The sequence below is a fragment of the Podarcis melisellensis genome (genome assembly GCF_964234715.1).
Source record: "Podarcis melisellensis genome assembly, chromosome: 4".
Lineage (NCBI taxonomy): Eukaryota > Metazoa > Chordata > Lepidosauria > Squamata > Lacertidae > Podarcis > Podarcis melisellensis.
Window position 1 is genome coordinate 67,162,460 of NC_138531.1, and position 22,940 is coordinate 67,185,399.

The 22,940-nt window shown below is 41.9% G+C and overlaps 2 protein-coding genes across 2 annotated transcripts in view; one reads left to right on the forward strand and one right to left on the reverse strand.

Annotated features, from left to right (window-relative positions):
* Positions 1 to 7,038: 7,038 nt before the first annotated feature.
* LOC309368441 (OX-2 membrane glycoprotein-like) lies at positions 7,039 to 12,443 on the reverse strand. Its single transcript, XM_081908548.1, has 5 exons — positions 12,343 to 12,443; positions 11,039 to 11,374; positions 10,386 to 10,703; positions 8,843 to 8,994; positions 7,039 to 7,874 (listed from the first exon to the last, which is right to left on the reverse strand). The coding sequence occupies exons 1-5, from the start codon at positions 12,392 to 12,394 to the stop codon at positions 7,770 to 7,772; spliced, it is 963 nt and encodes a 320-aa protein (XP_081764674.1). The 5' UTR covers positions 12,395 to 12,443; the 3' UTR covers positions 7,039 to 7,769.
* A 1,083-nt stretch (positions 12,444 to 13,526) lies between these two features.
* The window catches only part of LOC309368472 (uncharacterized protein), a 67,649-nt gene continuing 58,235 nt past the window's right edge, over positions 13,527 to 22,940 (forward strand). Inside the window, exons 1-5 of the mRNA XM_081908602.1 lie at positions 13,527 to 14,462; positions 14,826 to 14,922; positions 16,092 to 16,141; positions 16,879 to 16,913; positions 18,598 to 19,979. Coding sequence (XP_081764728.1) covers positions 14,897 to 14,922; positions 16,092 to 16,141; positions 16,879 to 16,913; positions 18,598 to 18,798 — 312 coding nt within the window. The 5' untranslated portion in view covers positions 13,527 to 14,462; positions 14,826 to 14,896 and the 3' untranslated portion in view covers positions 18,799 to 19,979. The remainder of the gene's footprint in view (positions 14,463 to 14,825; positions 14,923 to 16,091; positions 16,142 to 16,878; positions 16,914 to 18,597; positions 19,980 to 22,940) is intronic.

Below are 22,940 nucleotides of genomic sequence, written 5' to 3' on the forward strand. Positions count from 1 at the left end.
TGTGCCCATGTTTGCCTCTGCCTCCATCACCGCAGGCATTTGGACCTTAGAGGTTTGCCCAGAAGTGGCCGTGGCCTTTATGCACCCCATCCCCGGTGTTGATACTATTGAGCTAGGTGGACCAATTGTCCAACTTGGGATAAGGAAGCTTCCTGTGCTCCTCAGTTCCCTGCATCTTGATTGGCTGATGCTTGGAGCTCTAGTCTAGTATTATGAAGGAGAAAATCTCCATAGCAGCTTTCATCGGGGGGAGGGCATTAACTCAGTGGTACATACAGACATACAGACATATATACATACATCCATACATCCATACCATTTAAACCATGATGGCCTACACCATGGGAAAAAAATACAACAGTTAAATACATTAACTACAACATAGCAAAAGTAGTCATAAACAATAAACAAAACATTAAAAAATACACAGTCAAACAACAATTTCCACATAAATCACAACAAGATCTAAAATAAAACACCAACAACAGCCTCAGCTGTTCAGGAGCCTCAGCTACTGGTAGAGCTTCTGTGTTGCATGCGGAACACCTCAGCTTTCAAATCCTGTCATCTCCAGGTAGATAGGCCAATGATCTGACTCAATTTAAGGCAGCTTTCTGTGTTTCTGCATTCTTGTCTTAACAGATGCCTTTTAGGACCTGACTGGAGTTGGTTACTCATTCCCAATTTGTTCGTCCCACCTTTTATACAATGCTGAATGAGCATCCCTAATAAGGAACTACATTTTAGATTCTGTTTTGAATATTCATGGGAAAAAAGGAACTGAAAATTTGTCACTAGGATTGCCATAAGTCATGGTAATTCCTGACATGTCCTGGTTTTGGGGTGTAAAAATGGGGAAATCACAATTTTGCGGGCGTCAGGAATTTTACTTTTTGAAATATGGCAACCCAACTTCTAACCAACCTCAGCCTCCTCCTCTCATGTGTGCAGCCAGTGAGTGAGCAAGGCAGTCTGGAAGAATGGTCTGGGTTGCATTCTTGCATAATAGCTCTTTGAGTCATAATAGCTCTTTGAGTCATCCAGCTGCCACTTCCTAAGGAACACAAATTTGATTGCTGCTCTTAGAGCTCCTAGATGACTGGTTTATCGAGTTTTCTTCCTGATTTCCTTGCACGAAGTTTACATACAGGATATATATAGTTGCCATATCTTGAAGAACAAAAAGAGGACAGCCTGAGAAGCTAACAGACCGAATGGGAGAAAGAGAAGAAGAAGAAGAGGAAGAAGAAGAGTTTGGATTTGATATCCCACTTTATCACTACCCGAAGGCGTCTCAAAGCAGCTAACATTCTTGTTTCCCTTCCTCCCCCACAACAAACACTCTGTGAGGTGAGTGGGGCTGAGAGACTTCAAAGAAGCGCGACTAGCCCAAGGTCACCCAGCAGCTGCATGTGGAGGAGTGGAGTCGCGAACCCGGTTCCCCAGATTGTGAGTCTATCGCTCTTAACCACTACACCACACTGGCTCTCATGCAGGCCTCTTTTGTTGGCTCAGGCTGGCAGCAGCCATGGCATGCAGAGCAGCCTGCACCCAAGCTGCCCACACCTGAGCCAACCCCCCCAATAAATACCCCCCCCCAAACCCCTGGACATTTCCTATGGCAAGGACAAAATTTGGTGTCCTCCACTTAAATATTTATTATTTACACAATAATTCCTTTTTTATTTATTATAATTTTGTGTGCCCTCGGCTTGGTGCCCCTTGCGGTGAAATCATCCTATGATACCCTAAATCGGGTGCTGATCCCATCTTCATTTCTGAATTGTTCCCAAGATATTTCTCTCATCCATTCATTCCACACTTTTCACAGTTTGGAAATAGGTTTTGCAAGAGAAATTGACCCCTGGCACAAACCAAACTCAGCCATTTTCTGGTTCGACTCAGGTGCAAAAATGTATTGCCCAGCCTTGGTCTCTTCCCTTGTTTATTTCTTTGTTATTGTTATGTTAATGTCAAAAATTAAGAAAAACGTAAAAAAAAAAATGCAAAAAATTATTCCAGCTATTATCATAGTATTATTTTTGCTTCAGAATCTCTCAACTGCTCATTTTTTGGGCTCTTGTGTATAGCAAATCTCAAGAGATGCCAAATGAGGAATAGGACGCTATCATGTTTAACAAAAAAAGAAAAAGAAAGACATTTCTGGGATCTCACTTCCCCAATAAATCTGTTCAGCTTTGAAAGGCTTGGGTTGAGAAGTTGACAAATTAAAAAGATTCTGTAAAGACTGTAGCTCAGTTGGTAGAGCATGAGACTCTTAATCTTTGGGCAAAGATTTGGGCAAAATAGTCTTGCATTGAAGGTGGTTGGACTAGATGATTCTTGTGGTCCCTTCCAACTCTTTAATTCTACAACTGAACTCTCTCCTCTACCACCAGGTGCCCTTTGGGAAGGGTCCTGATTACTTTTTATATGTTAATTACTACTTCTTTTGGTTTTTAAAAAATATATATTACTGTAAGTTTCCTGCTTGGCAGGGGGTTGGACTCGATGGCCCTTGTGGTCTCTTCCAACTCTATGATTCTATGATTCTAAGTTGCCTTGAATCCCCCCCCCCCCCGCAATTAATTATTATAATAATATGGCCTCTTCTTTAACAGTTCCAAATTACTGTTATTGTTATCAGCAGCCATAATTACGTCATCAAAATGATGGTGTCTTCTCTTTAACAGCTCCAGAGGAATATATATAGTCTTTCTTTCTTTCTTTCTTTCTTTCTTTCTTTCTTTCTTTCTTTCTTTCTTTCTTTCTTTCTTTCTAAATTACTGGATGAATTTGCACTACCCCATTTTGAAAATAAACAAAAATTAAGCACATCTGTTTCCTTAAGCAATGAAATGAATCTATAATTTTGTTCCAGTGTTAAGGGAAAAGCTTAGCAGTCAAACCCGTCAGCTTTTTAAGCATTCCTGCTGAATTTGTACAAGAGCCATCTTCTTTATTGTCACAGATTCATGAAACTGATATAAAGGGGAAAGCAGGTTTTTGAAAAGGACACTCTTGTATAGAGCATTGTTTTCTGCCTGCCTGTTTAACAATGAAAAAGTCAAGAGGTAACAGACTATTTTAAGAGGTATTCAATTCATAGATCTTAAAAGGGACACCCAGTTCTGAGATCAGATAAGGCCTCGGACGAAATTGGCAGAAACAGCAGTAAACAAAACACAATTGCACTGAATTAGTTCTCATTAAACAGATAGTGCCACTCTAGTGACTTTGGAAGAGTAGCGGCATTGTCTGAAGGCCTTAATAGGCGATATAATATACTGGTCTTCTAGCACCAACTTTGTTCAATTTCTTTTAAAACATTTTAGGCTCTTACATAGATTATTGAAACTGCTGTGTCCTGAAGAAACAGACAATATCCTTAACCCAAATATGTTTTCGTGTGCAGGCTGTTTCTTTGGCCCTCTTGAGGTCCTGTCTTCCAAGCCATTGTAACCATGTGAAGGTCAAGAGTGGGTCTACACTTATTTCCCTTTCCATTCCATCATGGAACCCCATCCTGGTGTTCACACATACCATGAGCTCCCAGCACCCGGGGCGGGCATGCATGCTGGGGGGAGCATGTGTGTGTGTGCCAGGGAATGGGTCACAAAGGGTGGAGGATCTCACCCCAGCCCCCCAGCCCTCACCGCTGACACTGCCAGAGCGATCCCCACACAAGAAGAACCACACTGTGTTGCCTGCCCACCCACACAGGAGGAGCCTGGCCACTCAACATAGTACTTGGCAGGCATGAATGAGGCACACCCACAGCAGTGCTCCCAGCATGGCCTGACACGGTGCTCCTCTCTGTTGGTTCCGCTGACTCTGGGAGAGGTATGTAACAGAGGAAATCCCCTGTGTTGCAAAAACAGACAATATTAAGCAATACAGTCATACCTCGGGTTGAAGTTGCTTCAGGTTGAGCGCTTTCGGGTTGCACTCCGCAGCGACCCGGAAGTAACGGAACATGTTACTTCCAGGTTTCGCCGCTCGCGCATGCGCAGACGTTCAAAATGATGTCATGCACGGAAGCGGCGAATCGAGCACGGATGCAGGTTGCGGTCGCTTCAGGATGCGAACAGTGTTCTGGAATGGATCCTGTTCGTATCCAGAGGTACCACTGTATTTTTTTTTGTTTTTTGTTTTAAAATCACTTTTATTAATTTTCCAATAAAAAACCATCCAATTAATATATCCAATCATAATCCAATTAAAATAAAAAACTAAAATAAAGAAGACCAAATTATAATCCAAATTATAATTATTAATTTTTTGGAGCTCCCTATAGTCTGGACCTCTGAAGCATATCTCCACATCTCAGTTTTGCCTCTCCTAAGCAATATTGTTATTTAAGCAATAACAGGCAACACGAACATAATGTTCTTGTGTATATAATTTTTATTAATTTTCAACTTTTAACAATTATGTAATACCATAACATAACAACCATTATATCATTTGCTCTGCCGAGCTTTCGACTTCCCTCCATCCTTTTTCTGGTTTCCTTTTGTTACATTTTATTTTGCACATTTATAACATCTCCATCCTATATTTAACGTTACTTGTCTGAAATAGAATGTTGATTCTTCTCATGAAGTGAGCCCTATCTCAGTCCTGCTGGTGTCTTTTATGTGTAGAGTGAGTCTCTAAGTATAATATAAATTTAGTCCATTCATTCTGGAACGCTTGCTCACTCTGGTTCCAGATGTGTCCGGTCAACTTTGCCATTTCCGCATACTCCATTACTTTCGCCTGCCATTCTTCTATTGTTGGTAGCTCCTGCTGTTTCCATTTTTGGGCTCGTAAAATTCTTGCTGCCGTTGTAGCATACATAAACAGTTTTTGATCTATTTTTGGTATTTCCACTCCAATCATTCCTAATAGAAATGCTTCAGGTCTCTTTGGAAAGGTGTATCTGAACATTTTTTAAAACTCATTATATATATTGAGGCTAATAATGATCTAACAATATATATATAACCTGTAATATTTCACAATTCTTAAACAGAGACTATATGATGGAGATACAAATAATAAAATAAATCAATAAGCGTAGCAATTCTTGAACAGAGAATATGTAATAGATTTGCAGAAAATAAAAGTCTATCACTATTGCATGAACAAATTTAGACAATATAGTCCATTGGTAACCTCTCTATTGGTTCCACTGACACTGGGAGAGGTACACTGCACCAGCGGCGCCTGCATTGCACCTCCTCAAAAATATGCACCCTGGACCACTGCTCCACTGCCCCCCCTACACTGTGCCCTTGCACATTGGCAGATATGTCTGTAGAAAGGACTCTGCATTGTATATGCTTCAGCAAGCACACAAAGTATAGCACCTTAAAGGCAGATGACTTATGCCTCTGGAGAAGGTGGTGGTGCATGAATATTGCTGCATGAATTTTCACTGACAAAACCACACCACCGCCACCTTCTCCAGAGGCATAAGGCATGCTCAGTTCACACACATTTATAAGTATGGGGGGGGGGGAATGTAAATAGTAGAGGAGGGAGGAAGACCAAAAATGCAAGAGGTGAAGTCTGTGGTGTTTCTCTAAGAAGCTCAGAAGTGACTTCAGCTTGCATTGCCGTTGATCGCAGAAGCGCCACCAGATGGCATCAGACACGCTTCCCATCCAACGATGAGTCACTTAGCTGAAAATGACAACTAAACTCAAGCCCAAGAAAATACAACCCTCTTCTTGGTATTATTTGTGTAGAATGGAATATGATGTGACTGCATAATAAAATATTATATAGCCAATGATTTCAGTTAAATTTGGGTCTAACAAAAAAGAACATTGCAAGAATTGGGAGTTTGAAGTCCCCTCACAAGACTATCCTGTGAAAAGGTATGTTGAATGATGACACCACTTTTCCCCAATGGCATTTTCCCTTTTCTTTTATGAATAAGCTGTTGCTCCCACCTGGAGATATTAAGGTAAAGGTAAAGGGACCCCTGACCATTAGGAAGCCAGCATTTGTCCGCCTACAGCTTCCGGGTCATGTGGCCGGCATGACTAAGCTGCTTCTGGCGAACCAGAGCAGCGCACGGAAACGCCGTTTACCTTCCCGCCGGAGCGGTACCTATTTATCTACTTGCACTTTGACGTGCTTTTGAACTGCTAGGTTGGCAGGAGCAGGGACCGAGCAACGGGAGCTCACCCCGTCGCGGGGAAGCTTAGGCTAATAATGATTTTGTCTCCTTTTCCTTTTATGATTAACTCTCACTCCTCTGGCTTACTGGGACATTGCTAACACCATTAAAACTACGGATTCTAAAAGTTTTTAGAAAGCTGCTTTGAGACTTTTTCTCATATAAACCACCGATAAATAAATTAAATAAAACAGCAACCATTATAACAATCTCATTCGGAGGCCACCCTCTGAGACACCTTTATGAGAACTGTGATTCCTCATGTTGTTTAATTATAACAGCCAGTTGAAATTCCTACATCACAGGGGGTTGGACTAGATGACCCTACATCTCTTCCAACTCTACAATTCTACAATATTCCACAACCGGCTGCTACCACCAAGAGCATCTTCTTCCCGGTAGTCACCTGCCTCATTTCACTTGCCAGAAGCATCTGAAGAAGCACCTCTGAAGAGGATGTCAAGACTCAGGTAGGTATACATGGGAGAAAGTGGCTGGTCTCAAATGGTTTAGAGCTTTTAAGGTCAAAACCACAGAGCCTAGGACTTGCCAATCAGAAGGTTGGCGGTTTGAATCCCCGCGACGGGGTGAGCTCCCGTTGCTCGGTCCCAGCTCCTGCCAACCTAGCAGTTTGAAAGCACGTCAAAGTGCAAGTAGATAAATAGGTACCGCTCCGGCGGGAAGGTAAACGGCGTTTCCGTGTGCGGCACTGGTTAGCCAGAAGCGGCTTAGTCATGCTGGCCACATGACCCGGAAGCTGTACGCCAGCTCCCTCGGCCAATAAAGCGAGATGAGTGCCGCAACTCCAGAGTTGGTCACAACTGGACCTAATGGTCAGGGGTCCCTTTACCTTTCCCTTACCACCTTAGAACCACCCTTTGGTGTATTTTTTAAAGCATCCTAACATCTTTCCAAAAGGCAAATCAGAAGCTTTCTATCAGGTTTAGATACCAGAAAATAGGGAGCAGCCCTGGTCACTAGCAAAGGTGGGAGTGAATGAGAGTCATCTATTTTTTCTTTTCTTATTATGATTCACCAATATAACATATACACCCAAGCTTTCTCAAAATTTAGTGAGCTGTTTTATTGTGACTGCCTCACATATATACTCATGATGTAAAAAGGTTCAACGAGTTTCCTTTTTCCCTTAATGGTCTTGAAGTATTTTGATATGTGTTTTCCATACATGTCACCTCCCTTAACCCAGCAACAGAATCAGAACTTTATCTTCAAGCCAGTCATTTCTGTCTCACTTTTATCAGATGGACTGAGTCATTTTTCATTTGAATTTCCACTGCATTTTTAAGTGTCACAACAGCAAACTGGCCCTCGGAGTTCACAGTTTCAGAATTCCAGTGGCCACAATGCATAAAATATGTAGCAAATAAATATGTTCTGTTTTTATTATTCTAGTCTATATAAACAGATTTTTCAAATAAATAATCATAATATTGGGCAACGTAGCTTAATTCCTGAAGATCCTACTGAAGATTTTATATGAACGTAATATAGAATCCAGCAGGCAATTCTCTGTTCACACAGAAACATTCTGAGTTCACATTCTAAAAAGTCTGGTGTTGTTTGTCCAAAATATATTTCATCTGTTCAGAGGGCTTTCTTCAGGAAATGGTTCCACTACAACTTGTTCCTGAGTATAGGAATAGCTTGCACCCGTCATGCATCCAGGACATACAGAAAGAACCTATCAACAGAGACAGATTTTACTTTAAAGATGGTGAACTAGATGGGCAGTTCAAGAACGCTGACTTTTGCATGTAAATGTGTTCTCTTCAGAAACTGCAGCAGGGAAATAAATATCTTCTCACATTGACCATATATATTGGCTTCAAACCATTGGCAAGTATGATGACATCTAAAGATGCAAAGGAGTTTAGTTTTTGCAGCAGGGCCATCCCTACTATTACGCAGAGGACCTCAGAGAGCAGGTGCTGGTAAGAACTGGTGGCCTGCTTCAATGGTCCCCTTTATTGGAGTTGCATGTCCTATATGGTCTACCCATCATCCCCTAAGCTAGTCTGCTGTTCCATCACCAGTTTTGAAATCAGATTCAACTGCTAGTCCAGTAGACTTCTGTACACAGAATGGAGAAAGGGCACCTTCTAGTATTGCAGCTTGGGCTGGAAAGTTTATGAACCATTCCTGCTGTAAAGCTTGTACCAATTTTTCTCTTCCTTCCATGTCACATCTACAGAATGTTGAAGCATTACAAATATTCTGAGGTGCCAAGTTACTAGTGAACTTTATGATGGTTGCCACCTAAGGATGCTCTGTAGGACAGCAAAATCAATTGCCTCCATATCTAGAACATAAAAGAGGCTGGATGGTAAACTTTTGCTGCTTAAGAAGGCATTAAGAAGTTTGGAGGTTTTTTAAACAAAACAAACAAAAATCAAAATGCAGCAATATTTTAGAATTCAAATTCAACTTTTGAATCTTGTTTTTGAAATTCAGTTTTCTGGCTGTCTAGAAGCCTGAAATCTTAAGTCTTGTGGATAATTTTTTTAAAAAAACTTTTTTGTACAACTTTGTCAAATTCTTTCTTTCTTTCTTTCTTTCTTTCTTTCTTTCTTTCTTTCTTTCTTTCTTTCTTTCTTTCTCTCTTTCTGAATCAACCAACCAACCAATCAATCAATCAATCAATATATTTACCATGCATAGAAGGTCTTGCTTCTCATTGGCTGGGTGTAGCCTCCTCCAGCGGTACCAGATAAAAAAGAGCAATAGACCAAGGGAAAAGATGGCCACCAAAATACAAATTGCAATAGTGGCAGAAGTTCCTGGCAGCAGATCTTCATTTTGAACTGCAAAAATAAATAAATAAGAATTGCTACTGAAACAGCACCAGAAAAAGTAGTGGAAAAATGGCTTGATGTCTATACATAATAAGCTCAGCAGATGTATACCAATAGGGAGGAATTTCAATTCACTTAGTAGTTTAAAAACAATACATGAACCCAAACACAGCCATCCTTCAAAAATTACACTTAACTGAATTTTGCAATGTCGTACTCCAGCCAAGTAGCCTGTGCAAAGGTGCATATGTTGGGGAAATGTGTGCATAAAAATGCATATATAAGTGAAAATAGCATACTAAAACACATTATTTTAGGGAAACCTGCCTTGTAAAATGTGTATATCATGCAAATGTGCATACAGACATGTGTACATTATGATACATTAGCACTAAAATGCTGTTGAAATGTCACGAGGACTTAAAAACTGATGTAGAAAAATGTATCTCAGACTGGGAAAATGAGAAACTGAGAGAAACTGATAGATTTGTCCCTCCATTTCTTTAACTGATCCCCAAGATCTACACTGTGTGTCATGAAAAGTGTGCATTTTGGCAGCACTATAACATCTGTGCTGTAGGCAGGTGTGGATGCTGGTAATACAAGTTGTTGTTGTTGTTGTTGCCACTGGCATATGCACAGTATCTGAGGAAGTGCCATGGCATAAGTACCATCTTGTTTCCTAACATGTCATTTCTTTATAAACGTACAGTGGTACCTCGGGTTAAGTACTTAATTCATTCTGGAGGTCTGTTCTTAACCTGAAACTGTTCTTAACCTGAAGCACTATTTCTGGGTTAGCAGAGTCTGTAACCTGAAGCGTATGTAACCCAAGGTATCACTGTATGTATTTTATCATGGAAAGATTCATCACATTATATAAACAACACAGCCAACAGCCAAGGCCATCGTTTTATTTTCACTCCCCATCTTCTGTCCTGGATTTTAACACATGTAAGATAATGATTTGTGAAGCTGCCTTTCTTTCAACCGACCAGAAAACAATGTCTCATTTTTAGCTATTCCAAAAGTGTAGTATGGTCTTCAAAATCTCTTTCGTATACCCCACCTCCAAAAAAATCCATGTTTTGTTCAGATTGTGGCATCTACAGAGTGCTAAAAAATATTGGGAGTGCCAAGTAAAAGTAATGTTATAGAACTACTGATTTGGCCAAAAGCAGGACCCTCCACTCATGGGGAAACCTGTGCCCAACAATGCGGATCACAATGAGCCACAAAATTTCAAGCACCCTGAAGAAAAGTGGCTAAAAGACTAGAGGTGATGGGCACACCCTGCAATCAAGTTGTCTTCTTCCTTTTTAATGTTCTATTCTATGCAATCAGCTTTTTAAAAAAAGAGTAAGTAAATTAAACCCAGAGTCATCTAAATTCAAACTCACCATGTATAATCCCAGGTATAATTCCAGGTAAAGTCACCTCTTGTTCAGTGTTTAAAGATGGATGATGAACAACACAGCTTATTGTGTTGTCCCAGACATCTTTGAGAAAGACATAAGAAAAATTGCTGACAACAGTCACTGTCTGGTTTAGGTGCTGGGTGACATACTGCTTTGGCTCCACCAGAAGAGGTTTGGTGACCTTCCAGGTGATCTCTGGAGCTGGTCTCCCTGTTGCTGAGCAGCTTATCTCCACCACTTCTTCTTCAAAATTGCCTGGATCCAATACACTCCTCACCGTCACTTGGGGTTGTGTTAGAGCTTTAAAACAAAAGAAGCTAGTTAAAATATCTTTGTAGCTGCTAATTAAAAACTAAGAAGCCTGAGAAAGCAGGTACATCTTTCACTTGGTGCTGAACTGGCAAGAGGTCTTGGTGTACCCATAAGTGGAGGTTTTGCCCCCAAACAAGGCACCACTAAGGGAAGGCTGTATCTGTCATTGCCATTAGTTGTAAAAAAGAGAGAGCCCCCTTTGCTGATCTGAGAGCATGGGAAGGGTTGATGTAGGAAACGTTGCCCTTTCAAGTACAAATGTGCTTGCTGAAAAGAAATAATATGGCATTGTTGGCCTTCCTCTAAGATCATACGACTCTTACCATAGACCTTGAGACATGTCCTGCCTGTGATGGGTCCTATGGGAAATACATTGAAGATGCACTTGTAACAGCCTTCATCCTTGAGTGTAACAGCATGGAAGGTGATAGCAGAAACCATCAGTCCACTTTGGGACATGTGGACATTTCTTTTGAATTTACTCAGTATTGTAGTGCCACCAGCCTCACTGTAAGTAGCCATGTTGGTCTCTTGTTCCCCCTGCTCCTGCTGCCAGGTGATCTGAACAACGTCGTGCTTTTTGGCCAGACGACATTGCAAAGTGACATTTTCTCCTGCTGTGATGTTCTGAAATCGCTCGTGAATCACCTGTGTTGCACCTGCAAAAGAAGCCAAGACTGCTTAAATCCTTGGGAGCTCAACAAATGCTTAAGAACATAAGAAAAATTCTGCAATGTGCATCTGTTCTCACAACATCCTGTTCTCACAATGGCCAACCAGACGCCTATGGTATTTTCATAAATAGGGATGGTCAAATTTGGCAATCTCGGATTCTCATTTCTCCTATCTTAAGCTCAGTTCTTCAAATTTCCACCGCTGTTTTTTTATAGTCCTCAAGAATAGCATCTACATTTCCGTGCGAAGTTCACATAATGTATCTGTTTCCATGCAGATTTTGCCTAATACACAATTTTTTGCGAAATAATTTCCCCAAATCCATTTTTATATTTTCTTTTCACTAATATATGCATATGTACACACACTTTACCCTAGTATATGCATTTTTGTGCACACTACTTGGCTGCAAAACTGCACTGCAAAATTAAACTGATTTCCATTGCTGTTTATGTCCTGTTTTGGTAAGGGCGAATATAGTAGGTCCAACTTTTAATGTGAACTAGAACTTAAATGTGAACTCTTCCATCTCCAGTAAGGGTAAAAGCAGGTCTGAGCTACCTTCCGCCGCACTGCACTGCTCTGCTCTCGATAAACAAAGACAGCAGTGGCTGCTGCAGGCACTTCAGCTGATGTTTCTGGGCTGAGCACCACCACCCATTCCTGCAACCACTCCCTGCATAAGCTAATGAACAGCAGTGGAGAAGGGCTAGCTGCACTTTGAAAACAGCTGCTGTTACAGCAACCGCTATATTACCTTAAAATACCTCCTGGAGTAATGGACAGCTGCCGTATAGCAGCAAAACCACAAGTTTTCACTTGGAGTCCTGACCAAAAAATGTAAAAGGGGGTGGTAGCATCAGACCTAGTGGGACCAACAGTTGCCCTGCCACCCCAGGCACTGACATCCCAGGGCCTGAATTAAACTAGCTTGCCATGGTGCAGTACTTACCAGATAGCACCATCATGCAGAAAACGAAGGTGAGCCGAAACGCAGAGTACATCTTGCCTCTGTAGTCCACTGTCCACTGATCAGTTCTGCACTGTGTATTCAGAAATATAGCTACTTCTGCTTTGGATACTCCCAAGGGGAACTGGCTTTCATAACAGCTACACTTTGATGGTAATTGAACACACACACACCGGCCCATTTTAACTATAAACAAATTAAATTAATTGGTCTTATCTTTTTCCATTTCAAAAGAGTCTCTGATATTTTTATATCTCAGGACTTTGGATAGTGAGAAGAGAAACATTTCCATATTAAAGCTAAAGGAAGCTTTGCATTCCTGAATGTTATTGTCCCTGTTTGGAATGTGGGACACATTCTAGCCAGGCAAAAGTACTCAAAAAGGGCATGGCCTAGAGAAAGAGTCTTAAGTACCAAATAGAGAGGCCTGGAGTGCCATAATCGGCCTTTGGGTCTGAGATTCCTCACACTTAAGACAGTAAATAAAACCACTGAGCACACTACAACTCTTTGACCCATGACAACACTTATTTCTCTAAATCTTCTTTCCCCCCAAATTTTGTGCTCTCAGGCAAGGCCGCCACATGTGCCTATATGCACCTATTTCTTTCACCTCTTCTCCAATAGGCAGCAGGGCAGTGCTGCTTATCTGACTTCCCCACTGTCTGTAACCAAGAAGGAGAGACGGAGGGGTGAAATGGTAAAGGAGTCAAATTTCTAGTCTGTTTATCTTCCCAAAAGAGCACAAGGCAGCAAACAACAAAGTAGTAGAAACAGGATAATTAAAAATAAAAAACCTATTTAAAACCTTCAAAAAGAATAAAGGACATCTAAAAATCATTTTTTAAAATACCAACTAAAATCTTTTAATGCTATCCTCGGGCAATGCATTGGCTCAAGACCTTAGCCCAAGGATAGCCAGGTGATGTTCTCTCGATGTTCTTGGACTCCAGCACCCATCAACCGCAGCTTGCATGGCCAATGGCTAGGGGTGATGGGAACTGTAGTTCAGCAGCATCTGGAGGGCACCATGTTGGCTACCCCTGCTTGGCCCCTTTCACCATGAGTGCTCACATATTTAATTGTGGGGACAGATGCCCAGCCAATTAGCCTTGCACTTTCTTAGCCTTTATATACCCAAGTTAGTGTGAGATTCTACCAGGGAAGGGCCATATCTCAGGTAGAGCACCTGCTTTGTATGCAGAAGGTCTCAGGTTCAACTCCAACATTTCCAGGTAGGGCTGGAAGAAAACCTTGCCTGAAGAGCAGCTTCCAGTGTAGACAGTACTGAGCTATATAGACTAATGTTCTGACTCTGTATAAGGGAGCTTCCTATGTTCCTACAACAGCATAAGCTCCTCGTAGGCCAGACACCAAAAGACTAGTAAGACCAAATACTGTTTATTGCACTGAATTTAATCATGTTTTACCCTGAGCTTCTATGGATTCCAATGCTCAGCTGGTTCTACAGACCCAAGATGTATCATACACAGCAGACAAGGTCAATGGTAGGGTTGCCATATTTCAAGGGGTAAAAATCCGGACACAAAAAGTTGTTGAGCTTTTTTAGAGCCAAGCCAGAGCCAGAACCTGAACCAGAGCTGCCCTTGCACACACACCCAAAAAATTAAAAACCAAAAATCCTGAACATTTGCTTTAAAATGTAAAATTCTCTCCAGGTGGGCATGTAGGACCCCAAAAAGAAGACATGTCCTGGAATTCCTAAACGTATGACAACCCTGTCAATAGTGTTACATCCATGACACAGCATTCTAAAGAAGAAACATTTTACTAATCACTTTGGCTGCATAATTCATCATGCTTCAAAACCACATGTTGTCAGTTTACGATATGTGCTATAAAAGGAAAACACCCAGAAACCACTAGATAGCGAAAAGTATCAGTTTACCGTACACACAGTTCTTTATCATCAAGAAACCAATTTCTTCTTATTTGTTTCCTTAAAACACAGTTTTTGTAAGATGATTGTTTAAACCTTCTTCCAGGATTTATTTCTATTTTTGTGCTTGGGGACACTGGATGAAAAATGAGGAGGTGGACATCAGGCTGCTTTGCAAACGAAAGAGGAACAACATTGTGTGGTACGTTTTATGAGCAAACTTCTCTTATGCTATTTTATCACGTGGGCAAAATGTTTAGCCGGAGATAAGGTGATGCACATTGAAAGTCAGATGATGAATCATGACAAACCCCAAAAAGAATCCCAGCCATATCACCTGGGTCTTTCCTCTCTCGTTACTAGAAAGCCACAATTAGCCCGTTCTGACATATCACTTTGAAGAAGTGACATCATTTATTTCTTTGGTAGCTACACACCTACCTGTGATGTAAAAGGGGAATTTCTTTGCTGTGTCATTTTACTCTATTGATTTTGGTTACGGAAACCATGTGAAAGAACGTTTATACCTTCTGATGGGATTTCACTCTTCTAAGTTTATTGGCAGAGCAATTACTGTAACACACTCAAAAAAGGAAGGAAGGAAGGAAGGAGAAGTTGAAAACTCTCACAGAAGAGATGGGGAATAAAGGAACCAAAGAAAGGTATGTTTAGTGTTACTTCAAATGGGAGGGGAGTCAGGTTATCCCAGCTCCAGATTTAACCTTGGACTTTCCCAGTTCAAGCAGATAATGGACCAAACTTCTTCAATGGTTTAATAAAAGCTGTACTTAGAAAATGATGTCGGGAGACAAGGCTCTTTGTATACTTGGCATCCTATGTCTGCATGCTTTTAATCTATAATATATAGCTATAGATATGTAGATATCGTTTTATTTCTATTAATGTTTAATTGTTTTTTCAATTATTCTTTTTCTATGTTTTAACTGTTCTTATTTTATCTGTAAGCCACCTTGAGTCCCTGCCAGGGAAAAAGGCTGGGTTAAATAATGCTTGAGGATCTCAAACCTAGATGTACAGAAGAGGGATCCTAAACCTGAAGGATTGTGATGTTCTACCATCTTAAGGTTGGACTTCCTTGGGATGAGGCTGAGGTGTTGGGGATAAGCCCTCCATCCACTAGACGATGCCGTCCAATTTGGCTTTCATGAACTCTATGCATTTTTCTATTAATTAGTTATTTCTATTAATTCATTATTATACGGTAGCTTCCTATGTTAAGTCGTGGGCTCTCCTCACTATACTGAAACTTTCCCTTTCCCCTATTAGCAGGACCATTTCATATGCAGATGGGGTGTGAGCATTATCTCATATAAAAATGGACACCAATGCAAAGAAAGAAAGACAATTCCAATGTCTTGTGTTTGCTACTGTGCCGCGAATCACTTCACACACCCATTCATGTAAGAGTTTCTGTATGTAGGATCAGTTTATCTCTCTTTGACATGCCTCTGCCTTAGTAAGACACCCAGATGAAACAAGGAGTTGGAGAAATGGGTGCTAAGGGAAATAGGAAGCTGCCTTGGACTGAGCCGGACCATCTAGCTCAGAATTACCTACAATGAATAGCAGCGGCCTTCCAAGAGTTTTAGGCAGAGTACTCTCCCAGCCCTTATTGGAGATGTTTGGGATTGAACCTGAAACCTTCTGCATGCAAAGCAGATGCTCTACCACTCAGCTATTGCCCTGATCTGGGAGAGGTCTTCCCATCTCAGGTAGGGAACAGATATTCAGAAGGGGAAAGCATTTACAGTACTTGTACACTGTGGCTGAACTCCATTCTCAAACAGCTTCTCTGGTTTTTATGTTGCAGCAGAAACCCTTTGCCCTGCCTGAGGAGAAAGAAATGCTTTCACATCAGAAGTGAGTGAGTAGTTACGTCTCTAAGCCTATTGCAGAGCCTGGCTTCTGGAGCATCGCTAGTTTGGGGCGGCATTCAATCGCACACTGGCAAAGGCAGGTTGTGCAATTAAATTTGGTTTGGAGGTCTTGCACAACAAACCCATTCCCCCCCCCCAAAGACTGGCCCACATGATGGGAAATTGCACAGGAAAGTGTGGATCACAACTCGCTTGACACAACGAAGGAAACCAGAATGAAATACTGATAAACAGGCTGTGTAGAAGTGACCTCCGTCTCCAGAAAATGACAGCACCGCAGCAGAACTTCGGGCTTTTCAGATCTACCAGAACCCCAAGATCTACAAACTAGAGCCTACCATAACTGATCAAATTAAAGGACAGGGTGCCTCTGAGCAAAGGGCTTTGGGGTTTTTTCAGTATTAGAAATGAGGTGATCTTTCACAAAAAAGCCCACTCCTAGTTACCATAAGCTTTTCTTATTTCTGCTGCCTAATTTAGGTGGGGAAAGGTAATTTTGTTGTTGCTATTGAAAGTCAGGAAGCCTTGCCCACTGGATCCTGATCTACCTTCTGCACACTCCTGCAGTAGGGATTTGATCAAGTGAATAGTTTGAAGATGCTTGATGTTTCCATGCAGCTGAGCAGAGCAGGATCTATGATATTTGTAGTTTCTCATGCCTACCTCAATGTCGTTGTTGTTATTTTTACACTCAAATCTTATTTCTGCTTCTTCTTCCAGTACAAGCTGAGGACGTTTCATCAGTTCATGATGAGGTACTGAAAGATTTTTCCTGTCCTCTTCAAGATTGTGTTTATTATTTATATTTATATCCTGTTTTTCCTCTGAGGAGCTCAAAGTGGCAATAGTTATTTCCCTTCCCATTTTACGTTCCTAGTAAGCAAACCCCTCTTCGCAGGAAACCTGAGTATTGTAGCTTTGTAAAGGGAATGGGATCTCCTAGCAACTCTCATTACCCTTAATGAACTACAGGATGCCTTGGGGGAAGCCATGATTGTTTAAAGTGGAGCAGTGCTGCTTTAAACAGAGCACAGGTCAAGGCTGCATTGTATTTATTAATTGGTAAAAGCTGCCTCTTTTGCTGTTTACTATAGAAGGCAAGATATAAATGCATGAGTTAAATAATTAAAAATCATATTTTTAAAAAGACAACAAATTCTTTAGGTTTACAAAATGTTGCTTCAATATCTTTTCAGTCATATATGAAAATGGCAGATATTTGTAATAGCTAAGGTCAAGCTGATAAATGAAAAAGAGGCCCTGCTAGAGCATAATTGTGTTACACTAACAAGGGATTTACGGGACGCAGGTGGCGCTGTGGGTTAAAGCCTCAGCGCATAGGACTTGCCGATCGAAAGGTCGGCGGTTCGAATCCCTGTGGCGGGGTGCGCTCCCGCTGCTCGGTCCCAGCGCCTGCCAACCTAGCAGTTCGAAAGCACCTCCGGGTGCAAGTAGATAAATCGGGACCACTTACCAGCGGGAAGGTAAATGGCGTTTCCGTGTGCGGCTCTGGCTCGCCAGATGCAGCTTTGTCATGCTGGCCACGTGACCCGGAAGTGTCTCCGGACAACGCTGGCCCCTGGCCTCTTGAGTGAGATGGGCGCACAACCCCAGAGTCTGTCAAGACTGGCCCGTACGGGCAGGGGTACCTTTACCTTTACCTTTAACAAGGGATTATTTATTTACTTGCGTTCTGAACTCTCTTGTCCCATTTGGTTCCTATTCTGGTATCATGCTCTGAGGCAAAGGAGTGTAAAGAGAAGTTTGGGGTTTGCATAAGGATGAGTCATAAATTCTGTGTGAACTTGATGGCCTCATACGAACTGGGAAAATTTACAATGTTCGGCAGAGGTAACCACTGAGAGAATTTTTTGTTGTTATAGGAATGGCTGAGTTTTTCTGGGAGACTAATATCTCATTATGCTCAGGTGAATACCAAGCAGAAACCAACAAAATATATTTGTGACAGAGCCCTGCTGAAATTCATGATACTGAAGTGTGGAGTTAAATACTTACAGGGACTCCAGATGTTACAGGACTCCAACTTCAGTCACCCCTGGCTACTGGTCATGTATACAGTTGCTGGGAGTCCAATAATACCTCAAAAAGAGTGGCTAAATGAAGAAATAATTGATGGCACCCCCCCATCAAACAATTTTGTGACTGGGGTAGGGGCAGTAGACTCTTCAAGGGAGGACCAAGCCAAATTATTTTGCATTAGAAACAAACAAACATGACTAAGTGTGGAAACTTGGAAAACTGAAGTTAAGATAGATAAAATGATAAACTGGGGGGGGGGGCAAAACTGACAGATTATCCAGTTCCTAGCTGCACTACCAATGATTGGTAACAGTATTAGGTAGAAGAATTTCATTTACAGACTCCACACACAATTGAAAGCTGCATTTTTTGTGTAAAAGTTGATTTCTTTCTTCCCAGGAGAACACTGATGACAAAGTCTCTGCAGAGCCCTCTGAAATATGCTACGCTACCCTTGGCCATATTATTAGAGGAAATGACATTAAGGGACACAAAACAAGCACTACCACCATCTATGAAGATGTCATCATTATTCCAAAAAGAGTGAGCTCTTCCAGCTTCCAGTACAACAGTGACTATGATGATGTTGTGAAAGATTAGTTCTCCTCTTTGGGATAAGAAAACATTACATTTCGTAGCATAATGACGAAAATTTCATTGCCATAAATATTTCCCACTACATCAGCTATAGTGCCTCAAGTTATTTTGGGTGGTGGTGACACATGCATTGCGTAAGCACCTGAGCTCAGAGATCTGCACTGGTTGCCAATTTGCTACTGGACCAAGTTCAAGGTGTTGCTATTAGTATATAAAGCCCTTAACAACTTCAGTTTACCTATGAGATTTCCTCCCCTCATATATGACCACTCAACTGCAGTGGAACTGACATGGCTGCAGGTGTCAAATGATACTTGTTCTGCATTTGTAAGAACTCGATCTTTTCATGTGGCAGCACCTCCACTTTGGAACTCTCTGTCTGTTGATATCAAGAAGGACCCCTTCATTGTATTCCTTTTTGCACCTGCTAAGAGCATTTTTTGTTCAGACCAGCCTACCCAGATGTTTAGAAAGCTGGGGAGGGTTTTAATCGAATTTTGGTCTATTGTTATTTTAACTTTTCCAGTATCTTAAATGATTGTTGTTAGTTTTATTGTGATAAATTTACTGTTTACTGTGTTAGTGATAATTTTATTTTAGCAATTTATTTATCACTAATTATTATTGTAGTTAGTGATAATTGAGGTTTTTTAAAAATAATAATAAAGTGGTGTATAAATTTTACAAAATAGATAACAGTAAACATCCCTCTCATCCAGGCATGGCTGTTGTAGTCATTAGGACCATAAGACCTTCATAGTGCAGTACAGTGGTACCTCGGTTTAAGAACAGCCCTGTTTATGAACTATTTGGTTTACAAACTCCGCAAAACCAGAAGTAGTGTTCTGCTTAGCAAACTTTACCTTGGTCTACGAATGGAAGCTGAACGGTGGAAGGGCACCGGCGGTGGGAGGCCCCATTAGGGAAAGTGTGCCTCGGTTTAAGAATGGCTTTGGTTTAAGAACGGATGTCCGGAATGGATTAAGTTCATAAACTGAGGTACCATTGTATAATGACATCCACACAGATCCAGAGGCATCAGAGAAAGGTTCATAGGGAATAGGGAGAGAATCTAAATCAATGCCTTCAAAAGATATATACCATATTTTTCGCCCTATAGGACGCACTTTCCCCCCTCCAAAAATGAAGAGGAAATGTGTGTGCGTCCTATGGGGCGAATGCAGGTTTCAGGAAGCTCTCCGCAAGCCTTGGGAACTCTGCGGGAGATCCCGTTGGGCTCCCAAGGCTTGCGGATAGCAGCCTGCATCCCGAAGCCTGGGGCGCGCTGCACAGCATGCCCCGGGCTTCATGCAGATATTGAGCAGCCCCACAAGCTTGGGGGACAGTGGGGAGGCAGAGCACTGCCATCCTGCTGCTCCCCGACCTGGTTTGGATTCCCCGACCTGGTTTTGGGGGGGAAATAAAGGGGGGAAATTCATTTATTCCCCCCCCCAAAAAAAACTATGGGGCGAAAAATACGGTATATATATTGGGTTAGGATTTTTCCTGCTCTTTTGATTGTAAATTGTTTTACCTGGTTTTCTTGTTGCATTTTTATATTGTTATCTGGCAGTTATGGTGAATGTAGGTCATCAACAATAACCACAGCAGCAGCAGCAATAAAGCTCAAGGTGATGAGTGGAAAGGAAAGAAAGCTTTGGTCAGCGTGGCTGGTGTCCACTGCCACGGTCTGTCAGTCAAAGGCTGGATCTGATCACATCCCAGATCCCAAATGGAATTGGGCTGATTTAGGTCAGTCTGGGATTTGGTTGGCTTCAGTGGACACAGCAGAGTTTTAATGCATGGGAGAGAAGTAGCCATGTTTTACTTTATTTGACATATTTATCTGTTGCTTAATTGCCTAAGTATCTAGTAGTGTACACCAAAATTATTAAAATTTATACACTGGATGAAAGCAATCGAAATCATAAAAGCAGAAAGCTCCCTGAAAAATGCCTGCTGAAAAAGAAAGGTATTTTTCAGGCTCCTGAAGTTGAATGGTGAGGGCCCCTGCTTAATCTTAACTGGGAGGAAGTTCCACAGAATCATGGAAACCTATCTAAGAGTTTGCTTGCCCTTGAGGGTCTGTCTCCTAGGCTTCTCCTAATTTGGGGTACTTCCTCATCTGAAATAAACTTTGAAGAAATAAAAAAAAGGTGTTTTCTCTCTTTAAATGTCACAGTGTGGTGACTGATGATTGTGATGGGCCTTGAGCTGTCACTGTAAACCACCCTGGAAATTATTCACATTGAACAATGAGCTACAAATCTATTGAATAAAGAAACTAACACCTACTGATTCCTCTCTTGGGATCCCTTCATAAGAATTCCTTGTTGGTTTTCTTTAATACTGTGATTTGTTAATTATGAACATATCCCTGTTAAGGTGGCTCTAGTCATTCTCAGAAGGGTGGTTTCAGAAAGGAATACTGGGGAAACTCCTGTTGCCTATGATCCATCTTGTCCCTCATGATATTTAACACATACATGAAATTTCTGGGTGAGGTCATTGGAGGTTTGAAGTTCATTGGGTTGGCTCCAACACAGCCATCCCACTTGCGCAATGAAGGTTCATTCTGCTCTCTATCCCGACAGTTCCTTATACACCCTCATAATCTGCCCCAGAGGGAGCAGATTGGGGGGAGGGAGGAAAGGAGAGGAAGGGTAAGCCCTGTTCCATGGGTAGAACACCAAACACACTATGTTGGATACAGCCCAGGACCATCTCCTTCTCTTTCCATCTAAATCCAAGGGAGCTGTTCAAGTTCTGAATCAAACTCCAGCTATGCATGACATTAAATATGGCTTTGCATTGAAAATGTAGGGGTTTCTTTAAAAAAAATGCAAATAGCATAATTATCGCCATACAGCAGGTAGAGAAGAGTGATTTAACTCCTTAGCCACCTGTTGCAGTTCTGAGGAAAAACCCTCCACTGAAGCAAACATTTGTATTGGTAGGAAATCCCCCATTGGAGCTAATGGGGCTTTTCCTACTAAAGCATTACTGACACCAAAAGAGGGGTTTTCCTCAGGAGGAAAGAGTTAAATCCTTCCCCACATGAAAGCTCTGATACCATTAATTATCAACACCACTGATATAATTTGCATTTTGAAAAAGCCAGCACAGTAAATACAAACATGCATTTAGTGTCATGTGAAGTCCTCAGTGTCTGATCTTATGGATTTGAATGAACAAACTGAAGCTTTATCTAGGAGAGTTAGAGGTGCTTCTGGTCAGTAATAAGGCAGATCAGAGAAGAGGGGCTCAGCCTATCTTGAATAGGGTTGCACTTCATCTGAAGACTCAGGTTTGTAGTTTGGTCGCACTCCTGGATTCAGCCCTGAAACTGGCTACCCAGATATCAGAAGTTGCCTGGAGTCAGTGGCAAAGCTGTATGCTCCAGCACCGGAGGCGGAGAGCAGGCAAGGGAATGGCTGATGCATATCCCGGGGGTGTGATGCGCATCCTGGGGGCGTGGCACACCACCCTGTGGGGAGGGGCACATGGCACGGTGGCATAGCACGTCGCCTGTGAGGAGCGTGACGTGCGTCCTGGGGGCATGGTACGTCACCTGTGGGGGCGTGGTACCCGGTGCAGTGGGGGTGCATGGTGCATGTCTGGAGGGCGGCCGCGATGGTAACCCCCTCCCTGATGGTGCCAGGGATGGTGCACTGCCCCCACCCCACCCCTGTTCCTCCTCCAGTGCCTGGAGTGATTTTATACAGGTATCTGCCACTGCTTCTGTTCCTCAAAATGTCAGATCTGGATTCAGTGAGACCTGCCTTAGTTACATCTCTGGGCTTGCCATTCAAGAGTGTTCAGGAACTCCAGCTGTATCAGAATATTACACTCAGACTATTGACCAAGGCCAGTGATAGGAAGCATATACCTCTCATGTCATGTTGTAGCAGCTTCAGTGACCACCAACCTGTTTACAGGCACAATTCAAAGTGCTGATTATGAGCTATCAAAATTAAGATATCTGACTAACTATTCCCCGATATGAGTTTCCTTGCATCTTAATATCTTAAAGATATTATACATTTCAACTTCTCAAGCATGTTTGGTGGGAATTTGAGTGGACCTTCTCAGCGTCAGCTCCCAGGGTTTGCAACCTCTTGCCGTTAGATGCAACTGAGGAGAAT

Bases quoted from the DNA above. Each gene is read 5' to 3' on its own strand.
- LOC309368441 (XM_081908548.1), bottom strand. From the start codon at position 12,394: ATGTACTCTGCGTTTCGGCTCACCTTCGTTTTCTGCATGATGGTGCTA. The intron at 8,995-10,385 runs GTGAGTTTGAAT...TTATTTTTGCAG, and splicing joins TATACCTGGGATTATACATG to TTCAAAATGAAGATCTGCTG. The intron at 7,875-8,842 runs GTAAATATATTG...CTCTGTTGATAG, and splicing joins AGCAAGACCTTCTATGCATG to GTTCTTTCTGTATGTCCTGG.